At 34.9% G+C, this 15,468-nt stretch overlaps 1 protein-coding gene across 1 annotated transcript in view; it reads right to left on the bottom strand.

The window, feature by feature from the left end:
* Nucleotides 1-5,366: 5,366 nt before the first annotated feature.
* Nucleotides 5,367-15,468, bottom strand: part of LOC149142680 (putative protein phosphatase 2C 44) — a 183,085-nt gene continuing 172,983 nt past the window's right edge. The window contains exon 3 of the mRNA XM_089451554.1: nt 5,367-5,567. Within this exon, the coding sequence (XP_089307680.1) occupies nt 5,367-5,567 (201 nt within the window). The remainder of the gene's footprint in view (nt 5,568-15,468) is intronic.

The following is a 15,468-nucleotide window of genomic DNA, read 5'->3' as shown; positions in this document are numbered from 1 at the left end:
ATGTCCCAATTAGATCTTACACCATTTGGTGTAGGAGCCCCATCTAGAGTATCATCTCGGTTGCCATATATCTCAAAGATATGCCTTGGCTCTAACTATTAGCAAGGGAGAAGGATGCAATGGTATCATCGAAAAGAAAGAAGGTGTTTATGGGGAGTGTTTAGTTGCAACTGCGTTAAGTTTATTCTAGTGTAGAAAGGGGGAAAAGTGAGCCTCTAAGTGAGAGGTAATAGTACCACCCAAGAAGAGACGCACATGAACCAAGAGGGTTTGTCTAACATTCAATGAAATAGTCCACAGTGGATGCAATAGTCATTACAACCAACAAATGAATAAAGATTTGTCTAATATCCAGCAAAATAGTCCACAAGGATGGGACATCAATAACAACCATTACAACACATTATCAATAATATAAGTACTAAAATAACCGAAATAGTTTAACTATATTAGCACATGTGAAAGAAAACATGAAATAGAAACATCTACATCATAGTCTTACAAACATCCATAATCCATGCATGAAGAACATGTTGGCCTTGAATTCTTTTGTTATTAAGTAAAGGTCCAAGAAACATGTTTACAATGTACATCACTAGCTCTAGTAGGGGAACATTGGAGCCACTTCTTTCTTCTCAAAGAACAAGCTTATCTCTCTAATACCTTGCGAGAGCAACCAAGGTGTAAAGTCCTCTTCTTATTCAATGAGGGTGTATATATAACCAAGGGGTGATGCTTCCCATTTGTGAATCTTTGACTACCCTATGTTATACAAAAAATGACCTCCTCATCAGCTCAGAGGAGAAGGACAATTTGGCTAGAAGAAAATACTGGGTTACAGGCCCATTTGTCAGGGTAACACACCCTAGAAACATAGAAAAGGAGTTATAACACTCATCATGACTTTTCAAATGTAATTAGTCCTTAGTTTAATGCACTTTTTCTCCTAAAGGGTAGTGTTATTAGATATTTATGATATTTTGGAAGTCAAAGCACAAGCTGAGTGACTAACACTCTGTTTTTCACTCAAATGTTGTGGGAAAAGGAGGAAACATCTACCTCAGGCACAACTAAGGACATTTATATTCCTAACAGAGCTTCACGAGAAGGGAAAGAGAAATAATGTGCGCAACATCCAAGATTTTTCCTCATTGGAACTCATGAAAGAATAGGCAAGGAGATATCCTCTCCTCATCTATAAATTAGAGGCTTGGCCATTGTAACAAGGATCAAAAATTTTGAGATCAATATTGTTATGTTGTAAAAGAGTTGAGATAGAGAGAGCGAGAGGGAAAGGAGCCAAGGAGCTAAGGGAATACTTGATTTAACAAACATGGTTGTAATCATTCTTCTCTCATCTGATAATATAGATCTTCTCCTATTTTGTCTACTTGATGATGTTGAAAACTCCTTTCTGTATATGTTGATGTACATGATGATAATCTTAGATGCATGGTAGATTTATATATTCCTATATGTTAATGCTTTTAATTGTCAACACGTATATGTTGTGAAGGTTGCTTCCTTTCTTTTCTATGTGCAGGTTCTCCTCTAGGAAAGGCTGAAGTGGTCCTCCCTTCTCCACATTGAGATATCCGACAAAGATTCACTAGAGATTGTGAGGTAACTCTTCTCTTTTAATTTTTCGATTATGACAGTAACATGAATATATGCATGTGTATTTGAATAGTTGTAGGTCACCTAATTCTATCTGCCTTGGGTACCGAGAGAATTGAGAGGGTTTTTGTTGTCTTCAACCACCTGTGCATTAATCCCTCAACTAGAATTGGCAACTCCACTGGGGAATGCTCTATGTTCCCAACTTTTCTCTCCTTCTTCCCTCACCAAGCCTTCGTGTTCTTCTGGATTCTGATTCTGATCACCTAGTATGCTTCTGAACCTTTTCTACTACTCACAACATCTGATTAAACCTTGATTGAACCCTTTCTGCATCATATTTCTCTGTAATACACAATGCTATAACGTACCCTAGTGTCTGGCACAGAGTGTTAGTCCTACTATTAATGCTCTGATTTTCCTTCTGAGGATAATTATTGAACCAATAGCTTGATATCCACCCAGTTCTATGGATTCTTAGGTTGATAGGTTGTATGTTGTCTGGCCCTTTGGATTTGTAACTATGAATTTTTCTTGGTTGGTTGTTTGCATGCTTATTTTTATTTTTATAAAATAGTTTAATTGCATTTTATTTTTAGAAAAAATAAAATGAAGAAATTTACTTTAGCTTTCTGTTTTAGCTGGTTTGATTTTGTTTATATTGGGTTAGTTTTTAGAGAATTGTATGTATGCATTTTGTACATGTGTTTACTGCATTTGGATGTATCCTGTTGAAATGATGTATACATTTCCACCTGTAAGAAGCTCTTTCATCGAATGAAAAAATTAAAGCATTTCCTTGCATGGTTTGAGTCAGAGTCTCAATGAACTCCATACGTCAACACCCCCTCCGGAGACATTAATACAAGTTCGCATAAAATAAACGCTTAATAAAAGTAATCAAAAACTCTCTTTTCTGAGCTTACACACAAACTAGTCTAGGCTAGGATCTTGGGCAAGGTAGTGGTGAGTAAACTACTCAAGATCACAAAATTGAGACTAGTGTCGTTAATGAGAGTAAAATCTTGTTGCACTCTATCATCCAGGACTGCTCCCTTTAGAAAGGATTTAAATGTGAGACAACATTGGAGTGTGAGAGAAGGTATCCATGCCTTTGATTCCATTTCTACTGGGTACTCTTTGTGCTGGGGATCCCCTCAGGGATATCAAAGATGAGTCTGGGACTCAGGTATCCTGCCCACATAGTATATTGTCTATGACCGTGTCCCCCCCGGTGGTGTCTGTGATTTGAGGTAACCTTACTGGCCAAAATTTTTAGGGATGAACACAATGTGACTGGGGTGGGTTGCCACGGTACTTAAACAAATGAACCTATTCTACCTTTGGTCTATTGGGATGGTTTTTGTCTTCATGAGAGTGCTTGGCCCCTCATGCTGAGGTTCAGGTGAAGCTCAAGAGAATCATAACTATATATTTGGCGATCACTCTCTTTTAGCCACCATGATACTGGGTTTCATATTTGGTGAGTGTTGGTTATTAGACAAAGTTATGCTCCCTGACTTCTTGCTGTTTTCCTTTATAGTTTTTTTATTTTTTATTTTTCTTTATTTTTAGGTGTTTTATTGTTGACACTAAGACTATGAAAAATATCATTTTAAAATTTTTGATAAAATATATCTGTCAGTGTGGCTACATTTAGCGCTCATTGTTTATCCAGATGACAATGAGGTCTTCCTCCATTGACTCTAGAGGACCTGTTGAGCCTTAGTGAGTTGGATTCTCCCTCTCCGGGAAATTAGACTCTAGTGTCCAACACTAAATTATAGTACCTAAGAAGATTTTTAGCGAAGGAGTAGTAACTCCTTAAAATTCTCCACTCAGCAATCCTCTTGGACTAGTGTTGGTTTAGGTAGCACCTGTACCTTTCATGCCTTCATCAATACCCACATCCAATATTCCTCTAACAACTAATGGGTCATGGTCCTCTGTGGAAAATTTTTCTCCACCATCACTTCCCTCGCTTATGGGTAGTACTACACAGCTCACTCGTTACCCTTCTATTCAAACTATGCCTAGTCTGAGCAACCTAGTTACACCAGCTATGAGTGGAATTGAGCACCTCCCTATTTTCACCCCTTTCATGTCTTCTCTAGGACCTTTGATTATTGCTCCTAATAGCATTGTTAGCACCGCTACCTTGAGTAACACTTTTGGCTGGAACCCTTTGCTAAGTTATAGCCCCGAGGTTCAGTTGCCTAGGGGAAATGTTTCCAACATACATATACTAATAGGGGGCATTATTGTTCCCCTTCCACCTATAGGACAACCTACATCTTCACCGATCAACTTACCTCCCCCAAGTGGACACTATTCTAGTATCAATGATGTGCCTATTTTAAACTATATGGCTAGTAGTATCCCTAAACTAGGTCTTGTTACATGCATTTGGGCACCCCCTCCTCAACCACAACTGAGTTAAGGGTCACTTTTTATCCTAGGCGAAACCAGCCTTTTCCCCCCTATCCTAATATCCCATATGGACAACCATCTTATATGACTGCACCACGACAACCTGGAGGTTATTATCTGATGAGACTTATGTATCCTGTAGGGAACAACTTGATGCAGGGACTCCTTGGTCCTTCAATTCATTCTTCATAACCTTTGTTAGATTTAGGGGCACCAACACCTTTGCCTTATTTGGAAACGCTTAATATCCCAAGTTTGCATAAATGGAATACTGATCCCATCAATCATAACTTGCATTGGCCCCCAATCCTCTGCAAGATACCTATTGACATTCCGAAATTTGAAGGGAAACAAGGGCATGATCTGACTAGACATGACACCACCTAGCATTTATGATGTGTATCAAACTCCATGGTGGATGACAGTATATGGCTCAGAATCTTCCCCCATGCCCTTACTGGAAATGTCACCAAGTGGTACCTTGAAATACCACTCACATCACTCAATACCTTTGTTTCCTTGGCAATGGAATTCCTAAAGCACTTCCAACTTCTTATCCCCTACGAAACTGGAACATAACTCCTTACTACTCAATGCTAAGACAACTCTACCCACATCTCTGATCATATCCATGAATGTAGATGTAGGAGGAGTCTTGTCAAAACCCCCATTCCGGAATACCTATTAGAATATTGGTTCTGTAAGTCACTTCTTTCCCAAATTTCCAATGACATTTCCTTACTTGGTGTAGTCATAGAAGACTATATATTCATCGTGCCTGTTAGCTCTGCTATAAGACTAAGATTTTGATGGGTAAAAAATAGGTTTGGCAGTGCCGGTTGTGCCTTCAAGGGGGTCGCAGCAGTTGGTTTTCCTTCCCTCCTTCATTTTCTTTATAACTCTATAGTTCCCGCTACCTCCATTTTCTCCTTCCCCTTCTTTCTCCTTATTCTCCCTTAACCCTGTTATTTCTGTTTTCCTCTATAATCCTTTATAAACCCCGTATAAACCCTTTTTCCCTCGGGTCCCGGGCGCAAAGCTAAACCTATAAAACCATGGTCATATAACTGCGTGCATACAAAAAGCGTTACCGCCGAGGCCCTCCCCTGTCACATCAATCAAATCACATGCTTTAAACCTTGGTCATCTGATCATTTCCTGTGAGATCTGACGGTAGTCGCTCTTCCCGACACCACAACCTGCGCGTTCGTTAATCCGTGGGGAAAGTGGTTTTCCTTTGCCACGTGTCGCACAAAGACTGGATCGCGCCCTCACGTATGAATACCGCCCGCCTCCGATAAGTGGTGCGGGGAAACCGCTTACTGCCATCCGCCTGTCCTCCCGCCCATTAATTTCCGTGCACCTTTCGCACCCGATCGCTGTCGGATCTGCCCGACTGTGATCCGACCGCTCACAATTGTCTCCACCTGCTTCCTCCCGATGGCTCCCTCTGATTCAATCTCCACCGTTCGTCTGTTGGATCCAACAGCTATTGTTTGTTCCTCGACTTGATCTCGCCTCTGTCATATTATCCCTCTTCATAGCCTGTCCTGTGCTCCTGAAAGACGAAGGTGGCCAGCTGCCTGTACCCGGCACAGTTAGTCTTCAACCACCACATTCAAAGAGTAGTATGGCCGAAGGACAAGAAGGACAAGTCTCGAGGAGTTAAAACGTTTATCAGGCACGGAATTTCATCCATATTTCATTCAATCTTCTCAAGAAGGACAACAGAATGTCAGGAAAGGTCAAATTCATTCATTGAAGCATCAAATTGTATCAAAGACCCATATCAGAGAATTAAGGTGGGTGGTGGTCCATTATGACCCCTCCACACATAGGATAGCAGATATTTTGTAAAAATACTCTATATATACCCAAAAACAAGATGTGATAATGGTTGATGAATGTTATTTTGATGCAAAGTTCAACTTTTGGAGACTGTAACTACTGTGATACCTGTAGCTTCTGGTCTTCATTTTCAGCTATTGTAAGATTCTTTTGTTGTTAATTACTCACTTTCCACTTCTTCTTTGTTCCAAGCTGTGCCTGTTATGCATTCTTTTCATGTGCTCTTGATGTTTAGCGTTAGAGGGGTTGTCATCCCACCTTTGTGTTGGAATATAGTATGTATTATTCAAGGTGTATGCAGGTTTATGTTTTCTTGGTGCTAAAGAGATGTCATCCTGTCTGTGCATTAAGAAATAGATTCACAGACCTTTTAACTGGTTGCAGCCGGCCATCACATGGTCTTGTGCATCTGCTGGTGTGATCAGTATTCTCCATATTCACCTATTCCTTGAACTGTGTGTAATTGGTGGTCTAAAGCCTTGTAGTTTCGGGGTGTTCACCCATGTTTGGGGTTAAGCATAGTAGAAGTGGTTATCTAGCTTGAATATGCATCATTCCTTCCATTCATCCACCATTTTCCAACATTTTTGTTGATTTTGTAATGTTCCTAAGCATCTCTGATATACAACCTAGGAGAGTTTCTTGGGTGATAACATAAATTGGCGCCGTTGCTGGGGAAAAGAAATTAAAGTTCAGCTTCCCTGGGAGAACAAAACAGTTCTAGATTTTGATGATAGACAAGGTCTGGGCACATTTTTGGTTGTAATCATCTATCTGGCGACTCCACTGGAGGAAGACCAACATTTGGCGACTCCACATTGAAGTTCTAGCTCAGTTTGTGAGACATACTCGAAGAAATCCTTAGAAATCACGAGCTGAACCATTGCCTGACCCTGAAAAGAGTGTTAAGTCGAAGAAAGCATCACAAAAAGGGGCATTAGGATCAGGTAAACCTAAGAAAACTTCCTTGGTTGATTAAATTTCTGAAACTTCCATTGGGTTATGGAGTCTACAAAATCAACACGGATCTGTCTCAGATTTTCAAAGGAGTTTCAAAGGGAAAGCTAGCTAAATTAACTAGATCCTTTAGATTTAAATGAAATGTAATAGAAGACTAGAAAAAGGTTCAAATAAGAAAAAGAGAAGTTAATAATTCTTTAACTTAATATCAAGAGAAAACATTTAAATTATCCACAACCAGAATCAGAGTGTATCTTTCAACAAATTATGTTCATCAACTTTTTGTAAAATATTTTATATTTAAGAACACGTAAGTATGGAAAGAAATAAACACATAGACAGTGAGAGAAGCACTTCACCAAATAGCCCAACACATGAATCCTATGAAGAATTTCCTTTTTATTACTGATCAACCCATCAAATGGAAAGAGTACAATCGCTTTATGGAATGAAAAAATCAACCCTTCATACTTTAAAAAGGGAAGTATTTATAAGCTTTATTTACAAAATATCATGTCAAAACTGATCAAGATGTATTTTAGGAACTTCTAAAACAAATTATATCTTGTTGTTACAAAATATAGGAAAATCAAAATTGCTTAGATAGGTAGTCGTAGCTTTCTGCAACTGCTGAATATCTGGCCCTTGATTTTCAATTGTGCTGTTAGTCCTGCGTTTGAAAATAAAATCATTTTTTCACTTTAGTAACTTGCACAATTTATCCCAACATTCTTCACTTGGAATAGACATCTTTAGTAATCTTTTGTAAACCTCATCTACTTTAGTGTACTTGGTAAAGGTGGGTTTAATGATAAACAAATGTTTGATCTCATGCTGGACATTCAAATCATTCTCTAAGGTCTCCAAGAAAGCTTTGCCTATAACACAACCTTTCATGCCTACAACTTTGGAGTTGTCCCTTTTCTATATCCACCAACATTTTTTAATAATCATTTAGAGGAATCCGTTTTTCATTTAACACAAACAAGCTTGCAAACCCTTTGTTACCTAGCACTTCAAATTTGCTGAAGAATCTCTAAACATCGATTCCGAGAATTTAACACTTCTCTTCCAACTGCAACAAAAGATTTCTTTTAGTCAATACTTTCTTTGAATTCCAAAATCATTTCAGTCCCGTCTTCTATCCCTAATTCTTCCACCTCATACTTGTTTTGGAATTTACGAACCTAATGAGGTCTGTGGCATCATTAGGCTTATCATATAGTTGTTTTTGGTTCTCCTCAATGATTTCTTTAGATCTTTTATTAATTCATTCTACTCAAAATTAATCTATATATTTTATTTATGGAGTTATGGATATATACCCATATTCTCTCCTTATCTTTAGCTAAGATATGACCAATGGAATCTTATTGTTTTAGTTGTTGCAACCCCTATGCTAGTCTTTGAGATTCCTGGAAATCTCTTGATTTCTTCACCCTGTAAAGACATCCCTTCCATTTATTTTTTCCAGTTTGTCTATAGCTTTTGTAGTCTTTTCAATAGTGGTCATTGATGTAGAAGTTCTGTTGTAGGTATGGCTGCGAGGGGTACAATGTTTAATGGGACTATAGCTAATTGTGTGTTTTATTGCTTTCCTTTGATTAATTTATCCATCTTAGCTTCCATGTCTATGATTTGAGAATTATGCTCAATTATTAGCTTCAACATGTATTCCTTTTGTGCCTTTGTCTCTTCTATTTCCTTGGTTTGCAGGTCCTCCGGGTCTAGAAGCTATAACTACTTTCGAAGAGTTGCAATATCAGAATTTTTCTCTTTGATTGTTTTTTTTTTCTTCTTTGAGATTCTCTGGATCATATCCTATATTAATGACTAGTTCTTCTAGTGATTTAATCCTGGTATGCTTTGCTAGAGAGGAAATATTTTCAAGTTCGAGCTGAGACTGAATATTATTCAGTGACACTTGCAATTTAAAAGCGATCATTACAGTGTGGGTTACGGTGGAATATATCATTGTCCATGTCTGTTTATGCATCTCCATCTGGTAAATGGGATGGATATCCTTGGTGTCAAACTCAAAGGAAGTATTTTTGTAATCTTCTGCCTTTTGAGGACCTGAGCCTGAAGAAAGGCCATCTCCATTCTTCCCTTCTATGTGTCAAAAGATGATAAAGGTCTATTATGAGTAGAATAAGTTTTCTTTCAGAACTGGTTATATGTGTGGCTTTGAGGAGCTCATTTTTGAGCTTTATATCCTTTTATTTGTCAAAAATACTTTTTTTATCTTTCTCCATGAACCAACTCTGATGTTTGAGTTGAATCTAGATTTCCTTGTGAAATTGATGATACTGCTGGAGACCCTTTATCTTGATAGTTTTTCTGTGCTGAAGAAAATGGACCCATCAGGACCAAAATGTTTGAAATTCTTCCTCCTTTAAATAGTCTGTTTTGTGACTTGTTTTGGTTTTCTTTCTATAAATCTTAAATTCTTTGGTTGAGAGTTTTGTGACTGATGGGGAACCTTATTCCCTTGGAATTTTCTATGTCTTTTCCTATGGACAGGAGTGGATGTTGTCAAAAGATGTTATTCTGCTTCCTGTAAAGTGTCCTCCTTCCACTCAATTTGGTTCATATATTTCAGAATTTCGCACCTTTGTGTGTGAACATAAAGATTGGTATTTTGTTCCACCCTTACGTTATAAATTATACCAAATGGGTCATTAGACCAAGTGAATCTGAAATGAAACTTCATTTTCTTCAATATAATATCCGCCTCCTTACTTGTTTCCCTGTTGTTGCAGATAAAAGGTCTAATTTCTGCCTAGATCTTGAATTGAGATTTATTCTTGGATGAAACAAAATGAATTTCATTTGAGTTATCATATGCCTGATTTATTATAGAGCAAATACTATCATGGGGAGGTATTTGGGCACCTTGTAGGGTGGAAACTCACACCCATACACTTTGATCTCCATGTAATTTTGGTACAAGTACGAGTCACCTGTTTTGGCCTTCTCACTCAGGTGTGAAGTCTGCTGAATTTGCTTACTGATCCTAGGCTCTACTCTGTTGCTTAGTAGACTCATTGTTGGATGAATGAACTTTTCAATATAGTCTTTGAAGCTATATTCCTTTGAATCATTCCTCACCAAAGAAGCCCAGAAAATTACTTCTTGATCATTTTCTTCTTCATGTAGCTTCTGGAGCGTGAATGGAAACTTGTCTGCTTGATAGAAAATGAACATGTAAACCAAAATGGATGCATACTTGAACATTCCTTTAGTTAAAAACTTCAAGAATTTTTCATGTATAGCATCAGCAATAAATTGACTGAAATTAAAAATTATGGAGGGTTTTTCTTCACTAGAAAAGATAGGCAGAAAACCTAATATAGGCTCATCTACACACTCATCTGAATTATAACCTAATAAACGTGAAAGGACGGAGACAATTTGCTTTGATTTATTGGGGAATATAGAAGAGGGATAAGGGGGATTATTTTTGGGTAATTGGGCATCTTCAAGCAAAAATATTTCAAAACTATGAGCTCTCTTGGACATAGTTATTAAGTAGTTATTAGTTTATATTACAATTTAGTTTATGCTTCTATTTTTTATTTCATCTGATGTTAACAATCCATTCCTATCCATCCTTTATATCTTTCATCTTCTTTAACTCTCCATATGTTAGAGAAACCTCTCCACTGGTAAGTAGGCCCAATTGATAACCAATCAAAACTGCCATCCCAAATGGAAAAGAGTTTGAATTGGGTCTCTAACTGGGTGATCTACTACTTACTTATGAGTACAATTTTTGCCATGAACAAATCCATAAAATTTTAGTTTGATCGAACTAACTGGTGGTGGCTTTCATTACTATGTATTCAACTTCTTACTTATATAGGCATAGTTACTATGATGTTGTTTCCTTCAACAATTCCAAGGTGCCTAAGTATTATTTTTTTCCTGGATGTCAACCTTCCAATTTTTTGAGAACCAATTTCTAGCGAAACGATTTCTTTGGTACTTTGGATAATATTTTTCCAAACATAATTAAATGACTATTTTTTGTTCTTGAAAATTCCCATCTTCATTTCTTTCTAGGTCTCCTATTGAATGGAGCCTAGCAATAGTTTCCATGCTCTATTTATAGTCATTTTCTTAAATGTTGAGTCCCTCCAATTAATTATGGTATCTAGTCTACTATAATAAAATTGATCATATTCTATAGTGATGGTTATTCCTCTATCTCATAAGTTGGAAGAGAAAGAGTAATAGTATAGTCAATTATCAATTGTTTCCTCTGCTTGATTATAGATATGGAAATATGAGGGGCTAATAAATCCTATATCTTGAAGATTGTACCATTTCAAAATTTTCTTATGTCTTTCTTAGCACATGAAGAGTGTAACTTTGGGGAAATTACATGGAAACCACACCTTTTTTCTAGATTGGGTTGTTCAGATTTTGGTCATAGTCAATCATTGAATTGTAGGATTCATTGAGACTATAGTGCATTATTATTGGTATCTGCATCTTAATTTTTATGTACCTACCTTAATTTTGATTTTCCTCTATTGTAGAACCTCACATATACTTTCAAGTGTCTTTGATGAAGTTTGAAAATTACATTGATCCTGTTGTTCTCTTGAAGACAATTTCTAGCTAGGAAACTATTGCAAGGTACTAGGATGCATGTTTTTAAAAACAGGGGTTATTATGGATTTAAAACCCATATTTGATGTAAAAAAGAACACCCTTCATATATTTAATGAAATTTAGGACTACTTTGAACTATGGCAGATACTAACATAGTTGAAGGTGATGAAAGAATAATTAAGAAATATAGTAGACTCCCTTAAGATTCACATGAATATATTGGTTATTTTATATAGAGAAAAACACATAGGGTAATATTTTAATGGTTTTAAAAAAGAATATGATTTAAGTTACTTGAAATCAAGGGAGCATTGTATATTTTCAAAGGTATCAAACAAACATTCTCGATTTGATCATAGATGGTAGATTGAAATAAAACTTTTCCAAGTGATGTAAGGGAAATTGGTCCTTAATAGAACCTCTTAAATATTTCATGTAACTTTCAATTTTTTCAAATGAAATAGAATATGAAACTTACAGGAAAAAAATATTGACCAAATGCAACAAACTATTATTTGTTGAAAGAATAATATTTTGACTAGAGTTCTCTAAAGGTTTCTTTTGTTAATACAAAATACATATTTTTATCTCCAAAGGAAAATGCTTTACGTGAATTCTACATGAGTTTTATAGAAAATAAACATAAAATCTTTTTTCTACAAAAACTTTTTTCTAGGATCTAGCTATTTAAAATTGAAAGTGTCTCCAATGGTCTAGTCATAAGATGTCATTTGTCCTCTTTAAAATTTGACTTCTATTTAGCACCTCAATTTACTTTATTAAACATAAAATATTAAACTTTATGTAACTCATACAATAATTTTGTTTTAAACATAGTTTTTCTTTTTAAATATTTAAAAATTTCAAAATCTATAAGAAATAAGGTCTTAACATTAGCTCCATCTAGGGACTGCATCTCCTTATGGGATTTTCAAAATCATTTCATGTTCGTTCACCTCAATATATGGAGACAAAAAATATAGAAAATCATCACTATTCCAATGAAATATTAAATCAAACTAGTAATTTACAAAGAAAATGAAATAAGAATAATTGGATTCTTCAGTATTATTTGAAATGATTTAGTTACTACCTATTTACAGGAAGTAATAAAATTTCACCATCCAAATTCTGCAAAATGAATGTATTGTTCCTCTTAGAGTTAGCAATGTTGAAAGGCCCTAACTAAATATTATTACACTTTCCATGTTTTCCCTTCTCCAATCTTGTAGCATCCCATGCAAGAATAAGATCTCCCTGATTTAACTCTCTTTCTCTATTTTTTCTATCAAACATGTTCTTCATATTGTCTTGGTATTGTTGTAGACTTATGTAAACATGTATCTGTCATGTTCAAGATTGATAAGTTGATGTGTTATCCTTATGAAATAATCTAACACTTCTTAAGATTTTTGCAATAAATTCATTACAGGAAATTCCAATTGAGTAGGACAAATGACCTTAATACAATAACCATCTGGAAAGGATATTTGTTGTTTGATCTTCTAATAGAAACTTTGTTGGACAGAAGATAATTTTAGATGAATATCCCAACTCTTTTTATGATCTAGCGCTGATACCTTCTTAATCATATTAACAAGACTTTTGTTTGAGCATTCATCTAATACATTTCCCTAGTGATAATATGTTGTAGAACTATGAGAAGAAAAATGATATTTATGACAAAATTTAGTCATTTTAATTAAGTTCAATGCTTGAGGATTACCAATGATAATTTCTCTAGGACAAATAAATATAGAAAAAAATATTCTCCTCTAAAAAGTTCATTTTCCACTGTATTATTCGCAGCCCTTGTTGTAATGGCCTCTACCCACTTGGTAAAGTAATACATAGCAGTTAAACTCCATTTATTTTGACTATTGGATCATGGGTGTATTTCTTCAATGAAATATAAACCCCATTGAATAAAAGGAGATTCCACTAAGACTAAAATTATTGGAAGATATGGAAATTTTTATTTCCCTACTAACATTTGGTAAGGAATGCAACTTTGGACTTTAGTAACAAATTGAGAAAATAACTTTGGACAATAGTAACCTTATCAACATATTGTCTTCCACATGGCCCTTCATGAACTTCAACAATTATTCCATCTATCTCATCTTTAGTTAGAAGCCACAAAAATATGCCCATGTGTTCTTTCCAATATAATTTTTAATTGATAATGAAAAATTTTATCACCTTGAATTTAAGAGATGTTTCCTAACTTTTGCTTAATTCTAGTGAACAATAAAAATTGGGAAGAAAGAAAACAATATATTTATACTGCAAGGAGGAAGAAATTTTTTCATTTACTATTAGAGAAGGTTCTTATGTATTTTTCTATGAAGTATAATATATAAACTACATAATAGAATTAACGCCTATTACCTTGCAATTGGATTCCTTGAAATCTTTCTACGCATTGCCCCTTACTAATTTGGTTGGTGTACTCTCTAGGTCAAATTCCTGAATCTTAGCAATCCACTTGCCTATCTTTCCATGGTTGTTTGATTCAGTTAAAAATGTTTTCACTAATTATTTGGTACATATTAAATTATCTTAGAATGTAATATATAAGTATTAAAAGACAAGGGCTTGAACAAAAACATATTCCTACTTGTCTATAATATCATATTTTAAATTTGTATCCCTCATAATCTTACTGAAAATTCTATTAAATTTTTAAAATTATCTTCATTTTTCTACAATAACAAAACTACTAATGTTAAATCACAAGAAAATGAAAATATATTAAAAGTTTTACCAATCATGGTTGGAAAGTATTGGATCTTTTGTGGGTGCATCTTTTATCTAGAAAAAATATAACTTTGACTGCACTATCTTGATCTTTCTTGAGAATAAAAAGATCTTTCTTGAGCATATGCATTATGTCCTTCACTATTTCTACATAATTTGGAATAAATATTGTCAAGAAATTAATGTTTTCTATAAATATTGTATTTCCTTCTTATTTTTGGGATGAATTATAACCTGAATTGAAAACACTCATTGGGGACCTATTTTAACCCCTTCCTTAGAAACAATGTGTCTTCACCTTCTTTCATTCAAATTTTTTATTTTTAAGGATCAAGTGAAGTCCAAAATTTCCTACATTTCTAAACAGCCTATCAATGATGCTTCAAATGTTATAAATATGAGTTAGAGATTATAATAAAATCATCCAGATATATTACAATGAAGTTACTTTAAGCACCAGAATTTATTTGTATGGCTCTTTGAAAAGTCACTCTGGAATTCATTAAAGCAAAAGCAGCTTTGCATAGATGAAAGTTCCCCGTGATTTTGTTACAATTGTCTTACTTTGATATTCGTCCTATACTAATATTTTATTGTAACCTAAAAATTTATCTAAAATAGATAATTTGGCTACTTCAGGTACCTTTTATACAACGAAAACCATATTAAGAAGTGGGTAATTATATTTAAAACATGTTCCACTTTAGTTCCTAAATTCCAAACGTAACTTAACTTCTCCACTTCTTTTCCTCATGGGAACCATGTTATTAATCCATTTAGAATATCTTAATGGTACTATACTTTTAGCATCTAGTATCATTTTCACTTATTTTTCAATTATAAATAGCATAATGGGATTATATTTCCTAAGGTTTTGGTTGAAAGACTTAGAACTAAGATTTAAAGGAATATTATGTTGAAGAATGGAGGTATTATAGGTTTTAAATCATCATATTTCCAAGAAAACAAAAGAATGTACTAATGAAACACACCTATGTGCCATTATTTTATCTCAGGTGGTAATTCCTTAGAAATCATGATATACATAGGTTCTTCTATTGTTCAAACATTTAATCTTTTGTTTCTCATGACCGATGAATAACATATGCACTGATATGAACACGGTTTTGATAAAAAAACCTTCTCGAATGGTACTAGTCCCTTGGGAATAAAATTAGTTTATAATTTTATGAGGCTATGATGTGCAATTGTGTTCCTCAATTTTGAATTATG

The sequence above is a fragment of the Pinus tabuliformis genome, chromosome X (assembly GCF_031772625.1).
Source record: "Pinus tabuliformis cultivar Carrire ecotype Pingquan chromosome X, CPIR1, whole genome shotgun sequence".
In the NCBI taxonomy this organism is placed as follows: domain Eukaryota; kingdom Viridiplantae; phylum Streptophyta; class Pinopsida; order Pinales; family Pinaceae; genus Pinus; species Pinus tabuliformis.
This window is presented reverse-complemented; position numbering and strand designations above follow the sequence as displayed.